Source organism: Toxotes jaculatrix, chromosome 16 (assembly GCF_017976425.1).
Source record: "Toxotes jaculatrix isolate fToxJac2 chromosome 16, fToxJac2.pri, whole genome shotgun sequence".
Classification (NCBI taxonomy): Eukaryota; Metazoa; Chordata; class Actinopteri; family Toxotidae; genus Toxotes; species Toxotes jaculatrix.
The window spans coordinates 19,108,346-19,129,782 of record NC_054409.1 but is presented as its reverse complement, the minus strand read 5'-3'; the positions used below and the strand labels follow the sequence as shown (position 1 = coordinate 19,129,782).

General features: G+C 42.1%; 1 protein-coding gene across 4 annotated transcripts in view; it reads right to left on the bottom strand.

The window, feature by feature from the left end:
• Positions 1-315: 315 nt before the first annotated feature.
• The window catches only part of arhgap24 (Rho GTPase activating protein 24), a 60,122-nt gene continuing 39,000 nt past the window's right edge, over positions 316-21,437 (bottom strand). For 2 of the 4 annotated variants that reach the window (XM_041058988.1, XM_041058990.1), the window contains 7 exons: positions 8,248-8,370; positions 4,889-5,096; positions 3,849-3,981; positions 3,122-3,195; positions 2,912-3,033; positions 1,603-2,788; positions 316-1,218 (listed from right to left, as the gene is read on the bottom strand). In XM_041058988.1, coding sequence (XP_040914922.1) covers positions 954-1,218; positions 1,603-2,788; positions 2,912-3,033; positions 3,122-3,195; positions 3,849-3,981; positions 4,889-5,096; positions 8,248-8,370 — 2,111 coding nt within the window. In that variant the 3' untranslated portion in view covers positions 316-953. Of the gene's footprint in view, positions 1,219-1,602; positions 2,789-2,911; positions 3,034-3,121; positions 3,196-3,848; positions 3,982-4,888; positions 5,097-8,247; positions 8,371-10,888; positions 11,007-15,521; positions 15,634-21,437 lie in introns of those variants that run through there. The other 2 variants (XM_041058989.1, XM_041058991.1) reach the window with 2 other exon arrangements.

The following is a 21,437-nucleotide window of genomic DNA, read 5'->3' as shown; positions in this document are numbered from 1 at the left end:
TATGCTTAAAACCACATAACAGACTAACAAGTAGTGTCTACGATTATCTATAAAATATTTACAGTACAGGCTCTTTTTTTTGGTCATGGGGTAAATGTAACAGCACAGAAGCACAGGCACATATACAGTATATTGTCCAATTTAAATGATACACACACTGACCGACAGAAAGTACCACCTTGCTTAGACACTTAAAAAAAAAACATGTAAGTGCAAGGAAAAATCTTAATATAAAATATCACACACTGATAATTTTGCTTAAATATCAGATAAACATTTAAGTACTACTTTCATTTCTCTTTACATGTGATGCTGTAATTTTCTGCATTGTTTCCCTGTATGTACATGAGTAGATACACAATGACATGGAACAATAAGATGTGTGTGTGTTTTTTTTTTTTTTTTTTTTGGTTAGATTTTAAAAGTGAATTAAGATGGGGGGAGGTTCGGCATGTTCTTCAGCTGTTTAGAGGTCGAGGGTTGGTATTCTTTTTTTTGGCTGGACACAACCTTTTAAACTGTTTTGCCTTCCCTCCAATCTGGCTCTAGGAGCTAATATAAAATAACAGCAGTACTGTACATCATCATCATGGACTATGGTGTACTGTCCCGTTACTCCACTTCCAAGTCAGATGAGTGAGTACCACAACAATTTCTAAGAAGTTTGGAGAGTGTCTGAAAACTGTTTAAATAATGCTGTATTTACAGATAACGTCACTCTCGCATCACTCCAGGTGATGTTTACATTTATACAGGTGGCCTGCATTAGCCGTACACCACCTATTTCTTAAATTAAAACATGCTATTAACCTTTGCAAAGTAACTTTCCAACTTGCCTTCTACAACCAGCAGCCAAATCCTGTTTGGAGCCCGTGTAATGTTCGCATCATATAATTAAGAATTTCCAGTCTTTCCTTGCACTCCAGACCACACATCTCCCCCTCCGGTTTCCTTCACTGTATCCGGATGGCGTTGTTACGATCTGGTCGGCGGGGGTCGTTGGCTGCGGCATTGCCAGTTGCGGTGAGGTCACTAAACGTGGAGAAAAACTGCTCCATCTCTTTCTGCAGCATCTGATTTCGCCGCTCAGCGTCGTCCTTGGCACGCTCGGCGTTGCGCAGCTTGATCTCTGCCATGGTGTACTTCTTCCTCTCCTGGTCTAGCTCCTCATGGAGGCTCACCATTTCTGTTTCCAGCTCCATGTTGCGCTGCTCCAAACTGCAAAGGAGGTTAACAAAGGATTAGGTAAAGGAACAGCAGTCAACAGCCAATTGGTCCTCTGAGAGTAGACTGCAGCAACAAAGCAAGGGGGAAACAGCTGCAGTTTGTTTTGCTTTCAGTAAATTTAATGAATTACATACTGCAGCTTCAGTCATTATTTGTAAAAGTGCCCAATGCTATAAACTGCTGAACTGTTTAGGTTACCTGAAAATGTTTGTAAGAGTGTATGTATTCAGTTGTTGTTACAGATATAAACATAACATGTATAGATACAAAGCTTCCAAGACACTTCAACATATTTTTTTTGTGCTCTTCATTTATCTTTTGCAGATTCCTTCTGCTGTCATCAAAAAATGCTGTTTTCCACAGATGTGAACCCACCTCTTTATCCTGGCCTCATACTCCATCTTCTGCTTGTGCATCTCCTGTTTAAGACTGGCCACCAAGCTGTGCAGAGCGCTGTGGCTGCCGGGTCCATTACCAACAGTGAAACCATCGCTATTATCACTACTGCTGGTGCCTCGACTGCTCCGCCCTGTTCCAACTCCACCTCCTTCCCTGTTGCCGTTTCTGCCCTCCCCCTCTCCTCCACCACCGGACTGGTGAGGTTCATTATCCTGTGTTGGTCCATCCAAGTCTTCATAGGGACCTCCGTAGAAGTCCTGCTCAGGGCAGGTAGTGGTGGAGGAACGACAGGAAGTGGAGTTGTCAGGAAGAGAGATTTCACAGGAGGAGGTGGACCAGGTGGCACTGTCCACGCTCTGTTTGTCCTCACAGCTGCTGTTCAGACACGTGTTGGTGATCTGGTTCTGCAGCTGCAGGTTCTGGTGGTTTAACTGGACATTATCATATGTGGACAGACGATTCTGATTGGTTGTTTGTTCCCCATTGGAGCAGTCACGTGTTTTATTGTTCACCCGTAACGTGACGCAGCCATTTGGCACCCAAAGGCTGTTGCGCCCATTCAGACTCCCCGTGACAACATCAGTGCCTGAAATGCCCATGCGCACAACTCCAGTTCCATTCCCTCCCATGCTGCTTCCACTTGCTACACCACTGGTGCCCATTTTTGTGCCTGAGCCTTTGAGCGTTCCACTGCGCCGAACTGATGAGCTCCCACCTCCACTCAGAGTCTGGCTCTTTTCTTGACTGGGGTCTGAGGAGGGTGAGGAGCTGAAGGAGCCATTTGTAACAATCCCGCTGCCTTTACTGAACGCCGGGTTCTTCTTAACAGTCAGCGGTGGACTGCGGGTGACGTCAAAGCGTCCTACTACACCATTGCGTGGACTTGTTGATCGCGGGGAGCTACTGTTGTCTACAAGTTGGCGGTGCGAAGGAGACTCGGGTGCTTCCCAAACACACTGCCGGACCACTTGTGTGTTGTTGTTCTCGGCGTTCTGAGACACTGTGGTGATGGTGGAGGTAGTTGTAGTGGCTTGTCGCCGCGGTAGTTCAATGTTGTTGTTGTTGACGAGCTCGAGGGCTGTGGGGCTGTCCTCGTTGTGGGGGAATAGCACATCGTGGCGGCCAATCAAAACGGCCATGAGCTGCTGGACCAGAACAGTACCTGGCAACGTGAGAGCACACATCCTTAATTTTATCTTTAAATCACCTCAGATAAGTTCAGCATTAAAACAAAATATCAGAAAACAAGTTTCACATACAGTGTGTAAGTGGCTTGAACACTGACCTTCCATAATAGCTACTGGATCCTCAACCTTTGGCCTCAGGATATTTGGCCCAAAGACTGTGGCCAAGTTCTGAACGCTCATTTTATTCACTCCCGAATACGACTGGACTTCATCTAGAAATCTGGCAAACAGGAAAACACCATCAGTATTTCACTGTTCAATAACAGTTGCACTTTGAAATTTTATCCACTTTAACAGTTAATCAATACCTGCAGATGTACTTGAGAAGGTTGTAGTTCACCGGAGGTAGACTTTCCACAAGCCTTCTCAACTCCTTCATACCCTGCAGATTACAGACACTTCTTAGGTAACAACTCTTTCTGCGGTATTAATACAAAGCTACTCAAATCGGAGGAACCATGTGTCTATCTAGGAGAGGATTTTAACTATCATTACTTTAATTCAGGCTCAACAGATGCAGAAGCAAACAAAGCAAACCATTCGACTTAGAAGTATTGGAAATTTTGTTCGCCGTGGTCCTCCTCCATTTCAAAGTCCTAGAAGGTTTAAAAGACAGGGCAGCTCTGATCCTTACTTGAGGCATTAAAACATATTTCTGGATTTACATAAAAGAGCACACCCACGCTCATGCATACATATAAAGGAAACTTGGACTCTGTGTGAAAGTGAAAATAGGGGAAAGATGTTTTGGACATTGTGAGGAAGACGAAGACTGGTCTCTGCTATTAACTGTACCTCATGGTGTGAGAGAAATCCTATTTATATGTTAGAAGTAAAAACAGGCACAACAGTCAGTGTTAGTACAGCACAGCAGACCAAGGACGACTGGACAGTGAGGGACAAGCTTTTCAGTGCTGACTTCTGTCGATATATAATTCAAACTTTAAACTTCATGTGGAGGGAAAAAAAAGTGTGTGAAAGTCAATTTGTTGGTCGTTATAGGTATAAAGAAACTCATCAAGTACTCTTTCTTACCATTTCATCATCCTTGCCAAGGAGTTTGGCGGATGCCAGGAACTCGTCGTACTTGTGGAAGGGGATGACAGGCTCCGGCAGCTCTCTGAGATACAGCTTCAGTAGAGAAGCTACTGTGTGCACATCTGTGTTACTGTAGAGAAAGACAACAGAGACAGAACAGGGGGAAGGGTTGAGGTTATTATTTATTATGGCTACGTGGCAGGGAGGCAAACACAAATCACCACGAAGCTTCCTGCGGGAACAGTACGACAGGAAATGGATGGAATCAGAAGAAAAGATAATGTAAATACAAGAAGTGACAGAACATACAAGATTGGTTTTTGCATCACCACAAGTCAAACACAGAATAAATCCCAGAATAAAGCAAGAAAAAAGGACATAAGAACAGAAAGGCAGAGGGATAAAAAAAAAAAAATGTAAGAGGGTTTCCACTGTAGGCTCAGAGACACTAATGAGCCAAGGAGGGGCAGCTGGTGAGGCAGGCGGGAGGTTACAGGGCTAATGAGGCTATCATCAAGGGACAGTTAGGAACAGAAATCGGACAGTGTAGTTGTTGCCATTACATGGCACAAGTTGTGTTGAAGCCAGTGTAGGAGTAGGAGGGACGGAGGTGTGTAATGGTGCAGCTGACATAATGGTGGCACTTCTAAGTGTGATCCTGGACCCAGTGTTTCTAGTAAGTGGTCAGACCTTGATGTACAGCCTGGATCCTGACAGTCCTATCTAGGTTTTATTTACGGCCATCAGAGTGGATGGTGGGAGTGGTGGATGGAGTGAAAGAGAGAGAAAGAGTGGAGAGGAAGAGATGTGGAAGCAGTATGTTCCATCACTCATGCATTTCTCTGTCATTCTGAGAGATGGACGAAGGTTGTCGCATTAAAAAAAAAAAAGCTCTTAGTCTCTCAGTACCACCACCTACACACAACATCATTTTGAGGCAGAGTATAACCAGATATTTATATCATGGAGGGTTTTGTACTGGTCAGTACATTGTAAAACTGCATTTTAAAATTTGAATTTCGCCTTTTCTTCCTTACCAATCAAAAGAGGGTTTTTCTCCACAGTCGAAGGCATCCTGCAGCTCTTTGACCAGGTTGGCCTGTCCAGGCAGCCTGAATAGGCCCTCCTCCCGAAGGCCTCGCTGCCGAATGAAGTCCACACACTGCTCTACCAGCATAGGGGCGAGCTTGTTCCCAAATCGACGTTCATACCGCACCGTCTCCTCCAACTTCTGACCAAAGATCCCTGAAACACGAGACAACATATTTAATGATGGTACAAAATTGACAAATAGTAGCTACAACAAATCGGCAGTGGTTTGATTCTGTATTCAACCCACATTTATACATTTATTCATAATGGCCAAGATTTTATTTCAACACAGATAGTAGAACAGTCATTTATAATTGGACAGCAATGTCTCCATGGTTTTAATAATGTTTTTTTCACAGGCATATATATATATTGAAATATTAATACTGTTTAATATCTTGGACTCTAACTTTCTCTTCCAAAGTGAAAGGGTTTTGTTTTTCAAAGAATTACAATTAAAAAAAAAAACATTAGCATACCATCTAGGGCTTAAGGCACATCAAAGAGACCAGTTAAATCAATTGAAAAAGATTTATGATAAGGTTGGCCAGACAGTCCAAGCTAAAAAAAAAAAATATGTACACCCACAAAGCCTTAGTCTGATGATCAAATCTCTAACTTCCTGCTGAGCACCTCTCGCCTTTTGTTTGAGGCAGTCGCCGTTGAAAAAAAAAAAAAAGGGCTGATTTCCATTTGCAGCCGTCTCATGTGGACGCAACACAAGAGGGGATTAAGGCAGCCTTCCTGAGAGATTTGGATCTGCATACTTTTCCGGTCTCTAGATACAGACAGAGGCTACTCACACACATGCACACACGTGGTACAACAAGGTACCGTACGGTGACTGAATTAGACCGAGCTTACAAGGATCCCCGTGCTCTTGACAGCATTTGACACAGAATACAGTGGCTTAAAAACAAGCGGTGCTTATCTCAACAATTTATCAATTCAGAATGTGGCTTTTGTAGTAAACAAATACAAACGCTTCAATACACCTTCATTAGTCGCAGAGATCCACAATCATGCTAACTCACTCTTTGTATCAGTTGTTGTCATACTCACCCCTCTTCAAACTGACACAGCTTGTAAGCTTCCGGAAGAAACGCCTATTAATAAATTTCTGATAAGATAACATACCAGAGGTGCAGAATTTAAAGCGCCTGCATTCAAGCATTTTCCAAGAATCAGTTTTTGCAGTTATGACAGAAATCAGAAAATCAGAGCAGAAATAAAAGAGATACATCAGTTTGATAGCAGGTCAGTCAAACTGTCTTCAGTTCCATCTCTGGGAAAATCATCTTTCCTTTGAAAACAAGCTGCTCAGAAGATAACAGTGGAGTCTTGTGTTCTGTTCTTTCTCCTCTGGGTCAGTCACTTAGGGGACTTTTCCACTCCAATCTTCGCAGCGACCCAAATAAGACAACACAGTAAACAGTCACAAAGTCCCAGGAAATATTTGAAGCTGTGTGTCCATTTTCCGAATCTTAGATGGATCAGAGTGAAATGTAGATAAGTGGAGCTCCGCCAGAGTAAAGAATGATGAATATCCTCATTGGAGAACAAATGAGAAAAAGTGACTGAATGAAAACAAGGTCATCCCTCCAGACGTTCTGGTCATGAGTCTAGGAATGTTTCCCCGGGTCACATGTAACTGTGTGTGTGAACCAGCTTATGAACTGGGTGCGCGTGTGTTTATGTGCATGTTTGCTGTTCCCGCTGGCCTGGGTCGTACCACAACCACAAACTCTTTGGCACATACTGTAAGAGTGAAACCTCCACTCTGCAGGCACTCAACAGGTTCCTTCAGCACTCTTAGGTTCTGTCAGCTGCACAGACAACTGCACACACTCATCACACACTGATAAAAAAAAAAGACAAAAAAATGGATGAAATCCACAAAACAGTCTGGAAATTCGCCATAAAACACATGACTTCCTAATAAAACTAACTCAGATGGGGCACCACAGTGTTTTAATTTCAAGTTTAACATTAACTACATTTAAATTTTCTACATAGCTAATTAATCCAACAGCAACAACAGTTACAACGCTTCAATTTAAAAGGTCAGCTCTTTCCCAGATTACAGATAAACAAGCTGGCAATTACCATGAAATAAATCTCCAAAGATCCAGATGGAGAGGCCACAGCTGCACATTTCTCACAGGTGTGACTTCAGGCTCTCTCTTGTCCAACTGTTTGCACAAGCCGGCCAGTAATTAATTCAGCATCATAGCCTTCAGCACAACATTGCAGCGAACATGACAGCAAACCGTTAGGAGGTCCGAGCTCTTCTGTGGGTCAAACACAGGGGCTTCGTTTCAGGAGCCTCCTCCCTGTCTGTCACCCTCTGAACAGAATCACACTTCACGGCCACTGACCAGCCAATCAGGCCTCAGTTAGTCTCTGCTGCTGCTGCAAAATGTGAAAGGCTGGAATATGAGAGTTTGTGTGTGTGTGTGTGTGCTCTTCATACATGTGTGTCAGAGACAGAGAAAGCCAGGCCCCGATCCAACGTGGAGCCACCTTTCTTGTGGCATCTTTGACAAATGGCTCGTCCTTTTGAAGAGCAGTCAACTGCAATAGACATCAAACTCCCTGCACTGAAAACAGAGGGGCCAGCTCAGCCTCATCTATTCACTGTGTCACCGAGAGCTGCCCAAACCGCCTGTCCTGTTACAAACGCCGCACTTGTGCCCCGCTCATACACAATGTAGGCCAATGACTGCCAGTACAGTCAATAACAAGCCACAGCGGCGCAGCAGGAGACTCAGTAATCAGCACACTGATCCCACCGAAGTCAGGAACAACTACATGAGAACAATTACAACACCGTGCACCACAGCTATGAATCACTGTTTATTTGATGATTACTACATTGCAATTTGACGCACGTAATTGATTTTAGCACATTAATTTCCGTTCTTTATCAGCACTCAGAGCCCGGATAAGAAGCAAAAACAAACACAGAAGATGATGTACACGTGAACGTGAGAGTGGAGATTGCAATGTAGAACAACATGTGGCAGGACACTGCTGTGTGGCAGATGGAGGAAGAACAACAAAAAAAAAAAAGCAGAGGCAACCTGTTGCTTAACAGACTCTAGAAAACATACCTATTATGTTAGAAATTGAATAGAATTTCTTATATTCCTCTATTTAAAATAGTAAAACTTGTAATTTGTAATCTGTAAGATTTGTAATTTGTAAGTACTGGAATTTTTCAAAGTTGTCCACATGGACACCAAACTTGCTGGACAGATCTCACTGACAAATTAAATTAAACAGTGGTTGCGTGTATACTGACCTCCACCGAAAGGTGCCCAGATGACCCTGCGGATTGTCTTCACCCAATCCTCCATGTCATTCTGGGTGCTGGCCATAAGAAGGTAGGTCTCATGGTTGGCTGTCATCCGCTCTCTGTCTCCCCCTGTTCACACAAAGGAGAGAGAGAAATAGATGATTTAAACATCCTGTACGTAGTAAGGTAGCAAAACAGCAAAATCTCACAGGGAATCAAACTGTCTACCACATGAGAAAGATCTAATCTGATCTCTTTATCCAACTCCAGTTTATGGGACTTTAAAAATATTTTAAAAGATCACCTCCAGACATAACTTCCAGACATGCTTGGAATGAAAATGTGTTTGTCCACAAAAATCCTGAAGCCAACTAGTCACTAGGTCACAAAATCATGCTTGTATGCACACGTCTTCAGTTCAGATTTACGGTGAGCACATAGAAACTCTCCTCCTTCAGTAGATGAATGTGAAAGCTGCCCTCTAGTATGAAACTCTGCACGGTGAAAGTCAAACATCCGGGAGAAGTAGCATGAGTGAAACTAATTTCTGAGTGGAGGGGAGAACTTTCAATGTCCTTACATGACATGATAATTTACTTGAACCTAACCTAGCCACTAGTCTCTAAAAATATGGCAATATGACACACACGCTGCCCTTTTAACTCACCCGCAGTAATAAATCAAAAGAAATGTTTATATCTCAGGGCAGGAGTGTATGTTCCATTAGAGGCAGGCTCTGTATCCTGATTCGACTTGTGGATAATGGCCACAAGCACTCTGCTGTCACGCGATACCGGACAGATTGGAGTGGAAGGTCTGAACCTGTTTCACATTAACGAATCTGGTTGCAGCGATCGCTATGACAACAGAACCATTCTACACGGCTCCACTTCAGCTTTCCTAAGATGAAACAATCAAACAATCGGCGACTGGTGGCATTTCACAGGAATGCACCTGGTCTGTTACAAGAAGAGATGAGCTATTAACAAACAAATGGTGTGTCACACGACGGTTGAATTATTCATGACTTGGATCATGCTGCATTGATTGTATCCCAGGATGAGATATGCGTGTTGCATATAAATAGTATTTATAGACATCAACACAAAATGACAGGCAGGTTAAGAGCTCAGGTTTACCACGATGAAGTCGAAAGGATTTGAAATTTATTATGGACACTTGGTACATATGCTTAATCATACATGTTTCTCTTTGTACAGCCTGTTGGTGGTAGGCCATACAAACTGAATTTCTAATTAATTTAACATCTTTTCAGTTCACATCATTTCAATTTCTCCTCTCCAATCTGTCAACAAATTATTAAAATTTAAGGTTGTTATTATCAGTTTTGCTATTATGAATTGGAGAACTGATTTCAGTTTGCAATTGAGAGCAATTAAAGCGAATTAAGCCCTAAATAGGACAACAAGCAGAGTTCAGAAGAACAATGAGTAAGCTGTAGGTTGATAGCTGTGTGTTTTCAGTGTGTCAAAGAGGTTGAGCGGTCAGAGAGCAGGATTAACAGCTACACTGGTAGCCAGACTTTGACAGAGAGATTGATGCTCCCTGTCAGTCTTGATGAGATCTCATTAGCAGGCAGCAGATGCCAGTGTTTGTCCTGTGTGGCGCTCAGCATGTTCACAGTGTTTATCCACCCTCACAAACACAGGCTGCAAAAACTCTGCGACAATAACGAACCCAAACACAGCCACATGTTTTGATCCCACTTAAAATATGTCACCTCATAAAAGAAGTTTCAGATGAGGAGTCATTATAAAGTGTAACTGGAGCTGGTTGCAGTTTCATCTCATAATGCAGATCGATTAATACTCTGTGTCCTTTAGGCTACAATCCACAACAACTTGTTTCTGGCGCTGGACACAGGTATGACAGCATGTGATAACAGGCAGTGATTTAGTATTGATAATGTAGTATTGACACATTCTGGCTTTTCAAATGTGAGGATTTGCTTGTTTTGTCATTTGCAGGTAAATATCATAACATTTGCCACGTTTGAAAAGTCACAGTTTGCACAGACGAATGCTGCTTAAATGGTTTCCAAATATCATTACAGCAGTCCAGCACCAGCCATCTATTCAATCCATAACCCGTCCATCCATTAAATCACCCATATTTCGCACGGAGCAGCACTAACTGAACATTTATTCATGCTTGCAATTTAAAACTCGCATTAAAGACACTTAAGTTTTCACCCGCATCTTGATCTCTGTGCGTAAATCAAGTCCTTCATTTTTCTAGCAGGTGTCCTCAATTCCTGATCCAGTGATTAGTCACTACCCGCTATTGATTTGCCCTCAGAGCACACATTAATTACACTTCACATGGAGCAGACACAATCGATTAACTTTGTCAATCACACCCCTGTATCTTTAGCCATGAACATGCAAAGTAACATATTATATGAGTTTAAGCTCTGTCGATATTATCACATAATTTCTGTTAATAACATTTGGACCTGCGCTACTTGTCCATTCATGAGAAAAACATAAACAAAGAGGCAGCTTCCGCTCACCTCTCAAGCGCTGGAATCACATCCACGCTGTCATTTCATCTTTTCCCACAAACTGCGACGCACAGCAAAATTATACTGTTTGTCAACAAAACATGAACGAAGCCATGCACTGACCGGTAAATGCGGCCGCTCACTTATTACACTCGCACATGTGAGTGATTGTCCGGCCGGTGTAAAAGCTCCGCCGCTCCACGGTGCTCGAAACAGCGCCTCGCGTTTAGATTATTAACCCACAATCCTCCGAGTGTATCAAGCTCCACGCAGCGGCTGATGAGATGATGGAGTTAATTCAAGAGAGGAAGAGATTACCGACGTGTTGGTGTGTCCACCGTGAGTGAGACATCGTGAGTGGCTGTGCCAGGGACGGTCCAAGCTTTTCTGGGGTCCGAGGAACACCCCCCTCTCCCCCACCACTACTACTATTATTTAGCTCTATCAGGCTTTGATTGGAGAACAACCAGAACTTTATGTAAACTTGAATACCAAACGGGAAATAACAATAATGATGGTTAAATGGACTGCATTTATGTTGCACTGGTCTCTGGTCTCAAAGCACTTTTACACTACAAGTCACAATCACACACACATATTAAGCATACAGCACCTTAACTACCACACACCGATGGGCACTATCTTGCCCAAGGACACACGGACCAAAGGAGCCGACCTTCTGATTAGTGGACGACCTGCTCTACCTCCTGAGCCACAGCCGCCCTTCTTTTTAATTAATGTATTTAACAAAGCCCTGAGTCTGTTAAGCCACAATCAACATCTCAGGTTCCCATAACACAGCAAGTGCAAGGTTATTTTTGCAGTGATTTATTAGGGTGTAGAGTGATTCAACCTCGTATTGGTGCAAAAACTGCTGTCAGTATCTCATTACAAGACAAAATAAGCATAGTCATGCACTAGCATGGAGAAAATTACACATTCCCTGAATTCTCACCCTGCTTTCTGTGAGCTGCCCAAACATTTTTTGTTTTGAAACCTCAATTATACTGATGGTCAGAATGTCATCTTACTCAGCTCTGATGTGTTTGGTTCTCTGTTTGACCGCTGAGGTGGAGCTGTCAGAATGATCCCACAGTGACACCAATTAGTCACACTGGTCCATTTGGCATTCAGAATGTTTTTCAGTCACAGGCATCCCCACCCTGTCAGCATTGTTTTTGTTGATTGTCATGCAAATGAGTTGTGATTCCCTGTGAGTGCCTTTGCCCGCATTTAAAATGAGTCAGCTTTTAACCCAGAGCCTCCGTTTCCATTACTCGCATGGAAACATCACATTTCCTCTTGGAAACAAGGATTGTGAAGCCGTTCAGCAAGCATGCAACAGGATTATACAGCATACCATGGCCATTACAACACACTCCTGCTCCTCCTGCCATTTCCTGTTGATGCTCAACTTTCTTACACAGTGGCTGAGTCGGCCACTTGGTTTATAAAGACGGGTGAGATGTCAAACACACTTTGCACATGGATGACTTCCTGGACAAAACCTTCAAACCTGTCATCACAAAGCCTCTGACTGAGGAACACATTTAGAAAGCCTCCTCCAGCCTTTATTTGTATTTTGATAATATAAATATTAATCTCATGGCTGTATACTGTCAGAATACCATTTCCCCTAATGGAACAACACATATCAGGAGTAACAGTAGGATGGACATCCATTCTCAGGCTGTTTGAAACACAGACTTGAATAACAAACGTCAGAAGCTGATAATGGACGTAGGCTGACAGAAAAATAATACAGGCTGTCTTTGTGTGTAGACACATAAGTTTTGTTGTCTGGGTCTCTGTCTCGCTCAGGATCGAGGAGTGCAGCAGAAGCATCAGTCAGCTTTCAGCCAAGTGTTTGTGCCCAAGAGCTTAATTTATCAAACAAAGGGGTTAGTCTCAGATCTAGAAGCTGCAGTGATTAAGATATCAGTTCTGAATGACACAGGTGCTGTAGACTGCTGCATAATAGAATAGTGTCTATTAGCATTATAATGTAGGCCAATGATAACTTTTTAGTGTACAAGTGCTTGTTGTCTGAATAATCACATTTGGCTCATTCACAAACACCCAGTATTTCCACACAGCTCCACATTATCTTCTGACCACAGACATGTAAAGGTCAATCACTGGTTTGACTGCAGGTTAAAGCCACCATCAGATAAATGGATAATCAGAGGAAACTGAAGCCACATCCCTGTCAAGGATAAATATTAACTTTTCAGTCGCCCCCATCTGCACCTTTCGTAGATTTTCCACAGAGAGAAGAAAGATAAAAACTTTAGCTCAAATATCATCTTGCCGCCTGTGGGTAAATTCTTTCTGTTCGCTAAATAAAATGACTGGAGGCTGTCTTTTGACTGATTCTTTACTAGCTGTGGTTAAGCTGCCTGCGAGTATTATTCTCCGCCACACAATTCTTAGACTACTTGTGGTGTGACTGGCACTGGGTCTCAAAAAAACCCCTCAATCATCGCCTCTTAAATGAGACCAATCCTAGCAGGAGTTCACCGGCAGAGACAGACGAGGATCTTCACTTATAGCACGGCTCTACCTGAGGAGACAACCGTGGCAGCTGTTGCAATCCCCCAGATTCACCACGCTTCAGCACACTGCTCCAAACTTTTATAAACTCAGTGGTGAACAATTGTCAACTGTACAGAGCCATTCAGGCTGGTACTTCAGAGCACAGCTTGTATTAAAGCAAGCACACAGATCAGGATTCTTTCTTCGCAGTCAGATTTAGACTTCAAACAAAAAAAGTTCAGAAAAGGAGAAAATCCCATACCCTTTCACTTTTCAAATGCGATTCTGTTGACATTATTCTCTGCAGGGGAGCATATATTAAAATGACAACTTAGTTTATACGAGCTTCTGCCGCTTACATACAGGAAATATTGTACTCCAGCTGCATTATGTTACAGCAATAATGACAAACAGGTGGTTACTACAGGCATACTGGATATAGCACCAAACAAAAGGAAAGACATTAACCATGTGCATGCTATTTTATTACATCAAGCATATTAATAACACACATCTCGGTGGCTAATTGCATAACCTCACAAACAAAACTCTAATGTATCACTGACAGCCTCTCAGTGATAGCTCTCCCATTATTTATAGCTTCCCACTGTGTGTGTCATAATTACCATCTGAGCTGGGCTGAGTGCAGACAGCTACAACTGTTCATTCCAGTTGTGACCACTGGCCTTAATATGTGGCCAAACCCAGCTGCAGACTAGTCTTTAACTAATGGCTCAAAAACAGGTGGGAGACAACAAAGGATCCCACTGTGCTGTAATTGCTCACAAATACCTGGAGCCCCAATACACTTCACTCTGACCTGTACCTCTGTAAGTAAGTCCTGTAAAGCAACAAGAAGCACATCCATTCTACATCATGTTAAGATGGTTGGATTATAAAATGAATGCATTCATTTTGTGCAGACAAACAGTACTAATCTTCTACCACATACTGAATGAATATTAACATGTAACATACTGTATGTAATTATAGATTAGACTCTTGTCTACTTGCTTAAAGGAATAGACTTGGCACATTTTGGGAAATACTACGCTACTACTCTAATGTCTGCCTGTTAAATATGAGCTACAACCAGGAGACAGTTATCTTAGCTTAGCACAAATACTGCAGGAAGTGTGGCGTAACCCTCCCCTGAATAGGCAGCTTGTTGTTTTAACACTTTAATTTATATAGGGATTAAACAAACAACACATAACATATTCATTATTGAGCTTTAGAAGAGGATTTTTGTACCTTTAGACAAAGCCAGGCTGGCTGTTCTCCCCTGTTTCCAATCTAAATGCTAAGCTAAGCTAACTGTCTCATGTGAAACACATGAAAATGGTACTGATCTTCTCATCTAATTCTCGGCCTGAAAACAAATACGAATATTTAACAAAATGTAAAAGTATTCCTTTAATGTGGTCAATTTCAAAAACAATGCCCTTAAAAACAAATCGGCGTCTTGCTACCTTCAAAGCTGTTTGGCAGTCCAACAAAATGACAAAATGTTCTGTATACTCAGAAGTGGAATACATTTTGTGGGAGACTTGTTGTGAAAAAGTTAAGTTCTTCCAGACTTTCATTGTGCTGCTTGCCAAGTGGAGGAAGCAGCTGCTGCTGGCCCAGAAAACAATGCAGACACTGTAACTACCTTCTTTGGCTTTAAATGACGAAAAATATGTGTCATAATTCTCCCAGTGTACGTGGTTGTGCATGTGTGTGTGTACAATGTGAGATTAAATGGCTACATCGGTGTCAGTTATCTCTCTCTTGTCTGCAAGAGTCTTCTTGTTTGCATGCAAGCAGGGGCAAGTTGAGATTCAATATTGTGTCTAATGATAGTCTTCTCAGAAGTCCACACATCATAAATACCTCCAACAGAACAGGAAGTCACTCACCGAGCGACACTGAACTGCAAAGTGTTTGTTAATTCATACGGAATGATGAAGAGGATTCAAAGTCGTAACAAAAACTACCGATATTTCCTTTTTTTTCCCCATCTTTGCAAATGATGGCACCCTTATACACCGTGTCTGTTTGAGTCATGAGTGGTATCACCTCCAGATGATCTAATCCCTCTGCAAACTGCAGCTGTTGCAACAAAGACATCAGTGTATGTCTAGTAAAAACATCCATTGAACTGCAGCAGAGAGACAGCACATATAAAGCTATCAACAGGCTCGAAATAGTAGTCAGACAACATACTTATCATTGTTACCTTGATGTGATGATAGTAAATCTGATAATCCATACTGGGGTAAACTATGGATCGCCTGATGAACCACCTCCATGCCTCCTCCACACACACTGTCTCTGGCAGTTCAGAAAAGAGGCTTCCTGAATGGGTTACTAAGTCCCGGCTGCCTGGGTTAACTTGAGGACGGGAGTTCCTGACTGGAGGAGCTGCTCTGCCAGTTTTTGGCCTGGCTCGGAATGAGTGAGTGAGCACAGCTGAGAGGGTGTGAAAGAGAAAGGGAAGGAGGGGAGGGAGGTGAGGTTTGAAGAGGGGGTTGGGGAGTACACAGACACTCAAACACCCACCCACCTAAACACACACACACACACACACACACACACACACACACACACACACACACACACACACACACACACACACACACACACACACACACACACTTCTCTTAAGCACTGTAATGGGAACAATAGGTAGATGTCTCTTTGACACAGGGCATGACCCCATAAGCAAACATGGAATCTCCCATTCACACTGCAGTGTTTTCTTTTTTTTTTTAACATCTGCAGCCACAAACTGTTTAGAGCCGAAAAATGTAATATACTGACCTTTGGCATGTGAAGTCAAATAAGCCTTACTATGACAGGATAACTGAGAGCAATTTAGATCATCAGTTAATCAATTCAAAGTTATAAAAGTTATTTATTCATTACTTTTTTCTTTATCCTTTCCACTCATCGCTCATAATTGACAACTATTTAACATTTCAGTAATTTTTCAAAATTTTGTGCAAAAAGTCTTGTCTTGTCTAAAAAGCCTAACCTGTCATTACAACTTGTACGTTTGTCTTGTTGCACAAACTCCTGGTGTGTAGCTCTTCTCTATGCAGCTCTATCTTCCTATGTATCTATAATGAGAGTCCTGTTTCATCTGACCCCTGGTAAGGTATCGATGGCTTATTCTCTTCCTGGTGTCCCGGTGGTCTTTGCCTGTCAATAGACATAATCTGAAGGCGGACACCACAACATTAGCCTCCACCTGAGTCCCCAAAGACATTGTCTGGTAGAGAACACAGACTCCATACTGTTCCTATGGCTATCCATTACCATCTGATGCTGAGTGAGCAACAAAGTGAATAGGAGTGGGGAGGTCAAAGGGGACGAGGACTGCTTGGCTCTATTGTCCATCTGCAGGCGCCCATAGGGAAGAAGGTAATCATGGCACCAAAAAATTGAGAATAATGGCCACATCAGCTCCTCTTTGGTGCTGAAAGGCAAACGTGATACCTCGACCACTGGGGTTCAGCAGCTACAAGGTTAGCCGCAACAACGCTGAGAGGCAATGGTGATAAATCTTTAAGTTGCTACTGTATTTCCAAAAAAAAAACAAGTGATTCAGTCAGCACACATTCACTCCTCTGTTCTCACACAGGATGAGAAGGGAGTGAAGTGTGACAGTCAAAGGCAGCTGTTGAGTAGTATGAGTGAGCAGAGTTTTAATGAGTTGTCATGAGGACAGTCGGCGAAGCAATGGGTCAGTCCGTTCAGGGAGGTCACAGGGCCGTGCAGGAGCCAAGTGTCTCTGTTCTGATTTCATGCCAACTAAATAAAGAGCTACGTCTCTGTGTCCTGCCAAGGCTGCTGTAAATATACCATTATGTAAGGGGAATCAATTTCAACTTTAGGAAAAGGAAACACGACTCAGACTTGACTCAAAGTCCCAAGAGTGTGTCGGAAAATAAGCTGACATGATAATTAAGACTAATAGAGGTACAGCAAAAGAGAGTTGTGCAGTGATCCCTGGTACACTTTGAAGAATCATACCTGCTTTTTAAAAAAAAATACTATCCCTACAATCCAATCATTCTCAAACAATGATATCCTTCTTCTTCTTCTAAGGTGACTCTAGTGTAATAAAAGTATACATTATTTTAATTATGATGGATTATATCCATCATAATTAAAATAATGGATTATATCCAGTTTCTTAAACTAGTTTCAAGTTTCTTTAAGTTGGTCCTCATACTTCACTGAAATAAAAACCAGTGGCTGCCTTCAGGGCAGGATATTTGAATCAAACAACCTTAAATAAATATTTTTCTCTTTGGAAAATAACAGTAAAGAGTCTGAAGTAAATGTGATTTCTAGTAAAAGTGCAAGCACTTAAAAAAAACCCAGAATGATCCTTTAACTTGGTTTTACAGTGACTACAGCCAGAACTGACAAATTGTAAATTTAAATCACAACTGACATTTATGGAGGCTCTCAGTCACTGGTATGAAACCACAAACATTCTGCTCAACCTATTTATTTCTGAGGTAGAACGTGAGATTAATTCTAGACTAATTCCAAACATCTTTAAACTATGCATGACAACACTTCGAGGTTTGTTAAAATACCAAAATCCTTACGAGTGAACCATTTAGACCACTGACGGCTTCAGTGACTTCTGACTGGGGGATTAATATCCCATTAAAATGTTAGGAGTGCTGAGTTTTGGTGAGGGCTGGCAGCTGCTGTCACTTGAACACTTGCACGCAATGCTGGGAGGCTGAAACATTACATCAGTGATACAAGCAGACTGATACTTTAGAGGAAGCTTCTGGAAAGGTGCAACACATACAGATCCAAGGGAAGAAGCTTGAGTGGCTCTGCAGGAGAGCTCTCTTGAGTGAACCTGACACTAGTTTTAGAGCAGTTTTAGCTGGGCATCGTCACCATGTTTTCAGGTAATTTATACTTTATGTTTTTAACACGCAGTTATACTCTCTGTGGTGGCAGTTTGGCTGACAGGATGTGTGTTCGTTTCATCTCGGTACTGTGTGAGCGCATTCAGTGTGTCTGTGGGAAACATATAGGCATCCTCACGGTTATGTAAACATATCTCACTATGACAGATCACCAATTCGACAAGTGTATCATGCGCTCATGGCTGTGACACTGTAAATCTGTGTGGCCTGCATGCCAGGAATTCATTCTTGCTGTGCACTCTGTGGCCCAAGACAAATGATCTCCCACAGTGTTTATCCAATGTCCAAATTTGTTTCGATTTAGATACAGGATGTTGTCTGTGTTAAGCCTTATACACATGTATAAGCACATAAATGAAGATAAGGATGCTACTAACTAAAATGTGAACGTTTTACTGTGAAAGTTGTGAGATTTAAATAAAGCTTTTAAAAAATTATTTTCAGCAGGATAACATTTCATTCACATTAATCTGCCTCTTTGTTTTAAAAACCTTTTAAAAACGTTTTTCGACATTTCATTGCTCCTCTGAACTCCTTATTTAAGAAAAGGTAAAACATCCAATAGCAATTATGTTGGAAGGAACAGATGCAGACAAACATCCTGGCACTTGGGGAAGGGACAGAACCTCCCTTTATCAACACCACAGAATGAGACAAGGAGTGGACTTGACAAAGTGCCTGTTGCTCCACTCACTAAAACCTTCTAATATCACCTTTCAGCACTGATGAGGGCTTCAGGGCAGATGCACACCTGTACTCCCCACAGCCAAAATTGGTAGTTTGTGTCAGCCTGGCCTTTGGGAAAGCCCTTTGAACCTTTAAGGCGGGGCTATAGACTCCTGACTTCTAGTTTATTGTGACTAATGGAGGCAGAGAAGCTTGCTAGCTCTGTTTGTTCCAGTGAGAACCAAAGAGAACTGTCACAAAAGGAGTATGCAAGATCAAAAGTGAGCCAGAAATAGCCTGAGTTTGGATTTAGGCAAGTTACTTCTGGACAAGCTGTTGGTAAGATCTCTGGCCAGAGAGGTGCAACAAAAATGTGAAGAAAGAATATCTTTCCAGCTGGGTATTAAGAAAAATGCTTCGCATGATTTTCAAGTGAAGTAATTTCATTATTGTGTGTCGTCGAAGCATTAATCAGCATTTTCATTTGCTAGATTGCCTTTCGAGATTGAGGGGCCTGTCAGAGGTGAGCATTATTGTGATAGAAAGTAGAGATAAATCTGACATTCATCAATCAACACCCAGCACGAGCTTTTCCCACCACTTCATATTTCCACTCAGTGACTGATGAGGTGGAACATGGAATATGAATGACACAATTTTCGCTCTCCCAGAACAGAAGGATCTGTGTCGCTATAAGATAAAGTGACGGGGTCTATGCCAGTTATTTTTGATGCATATTTCTGCACACATATCAGTGTGATGGCCGACCTCAGAGGCAACCACAAAACCTCCTGTTGATTTGCTGCCCAATTATTTGGACAGCCAACGGAGAGTGTCCATCAGCTTCGGCAGGATAAGCGTGTTTTCATTTTGGCCATTGCAGCAGTCCTGTCTGCGTTGCCGCTCCACATCCTCGTTGTTTTCTCTGACAAATCTGGCCAAAGCACTGTGGGCCTGAGAGAGCTGCAGTGCAGGGGGAGTGCAGGGAAGCTTGGTGAAAGAGAAAGATTGGTGGTGATCTGAGTGGAGAGACAGAGAAATGCTGACGATGAAGTTGGCTCTTTGTGCGTTTGAGTGTGCAGTGTTGTACTTTTGCTGATGTTGTTCGGTCAGTTCTCTAGGTACAAACCTTTGCTATGAAGGTAAAATAAAGCTTTCATAACCACAGTCGCTGGTACTGCTACTGACCTACCACACATTGATGTTGTGTTTTTGAAATAAGTGTACTGTTTGTTGTGCGCTGCTGAATGGATTAACAGGAGATTTCTTCATATAAATCACTGTATGTAGTGCTGATGTAAGCCCGTGTGAAGTGGTCTTTAGTACTGCTGCAGTGGTCATGTTCATCATCAATTAATCTGAAGACTGTTTTCTCAATTAAATAGTCAATTGCTTTGTCTATAAAACAGTGAAAAATGCCAATCACAGTTCCCCAGAGGCCAAAGGTAACATTTTCAGATCACTTTCTTTGTCCAGCTAACAGCCCAGAACCCAGAGGTATTCAGCATAAAATCATCTAAGACATCAAAAAATAGCAACCAAAGAATAATTATGTTTTAAATTTGTTCTTACACCTACTTTGGTGAAGATATGAGTGCCATGTGCGTGACATCCTTCACAGTTTTCTGTTTTTGATCAGCACAACTATGCTAAATTGTCTAATTTGTTAGTCGTGCCCACTCGTTGGCTTGTCAGTCATTACTTGTTGCCTAATAAGAAATATGTGTTGACTGCTGACTCCAGCAAAAAGGGTTTTTTCAGACACTAAATTGTTGCCTCCGATGTATTTCCTATCATGGACACTGATTTTGTGCTGGTTTTCCTCCTCCCCTCGAACACACCAATTCTTGAAACCTCATTTCTGCCCTAACATTCTGTATAATGCTGCCTGCTTCCTCTACCATCTGTTGGTTCAGATTTTTGCATGGGAACATCTTTACCAGGATGGATTTACAGGCAGGCTGGGAACTATGAATTCAGGAGTCTGTTCTGTTATCTGCCTCAAGCAGCCAAGCAAAGTGAAATTTGATCCAGCTATGAGAATACTCCTTTACTGAGCGTGATTTTTCTTCCTCTGGCAAGATTTTTTTAAGCTACATATCTAGTACAACCACACCTGGGTGGCATTTAAACTACATATATGGTTTAAAAGCTTATGTTATCATACAAGTTATTCTAAAAGCTCTGATGATTAAATCCTAAGCCCATTGCTACCGTGGTGTTGAGAATTACAGAAGCAGAGAAATGTAAGATAAAAATATTTTGTATTGCTTAATTTAAGTTCATTATAAGGCAAAATATTTTGTCAACTTTGTACCACTTTCCCCTCATACCCACAGCAATGTGTTTTTTTAGGCTGCATTCAGTTTTGGTTTTATAGGAAATGAAATGTAAATGAACCTGTAGTGTAAAGACAAGTCCACAGCCACAGCTCTGTGAGGCTGCACTTAGGCACAGTGCTCTGAGCTAAATGCTAACATCAGCATGCTAATATGCAGATGTTAAGCAGGAATAATGTTTACCAT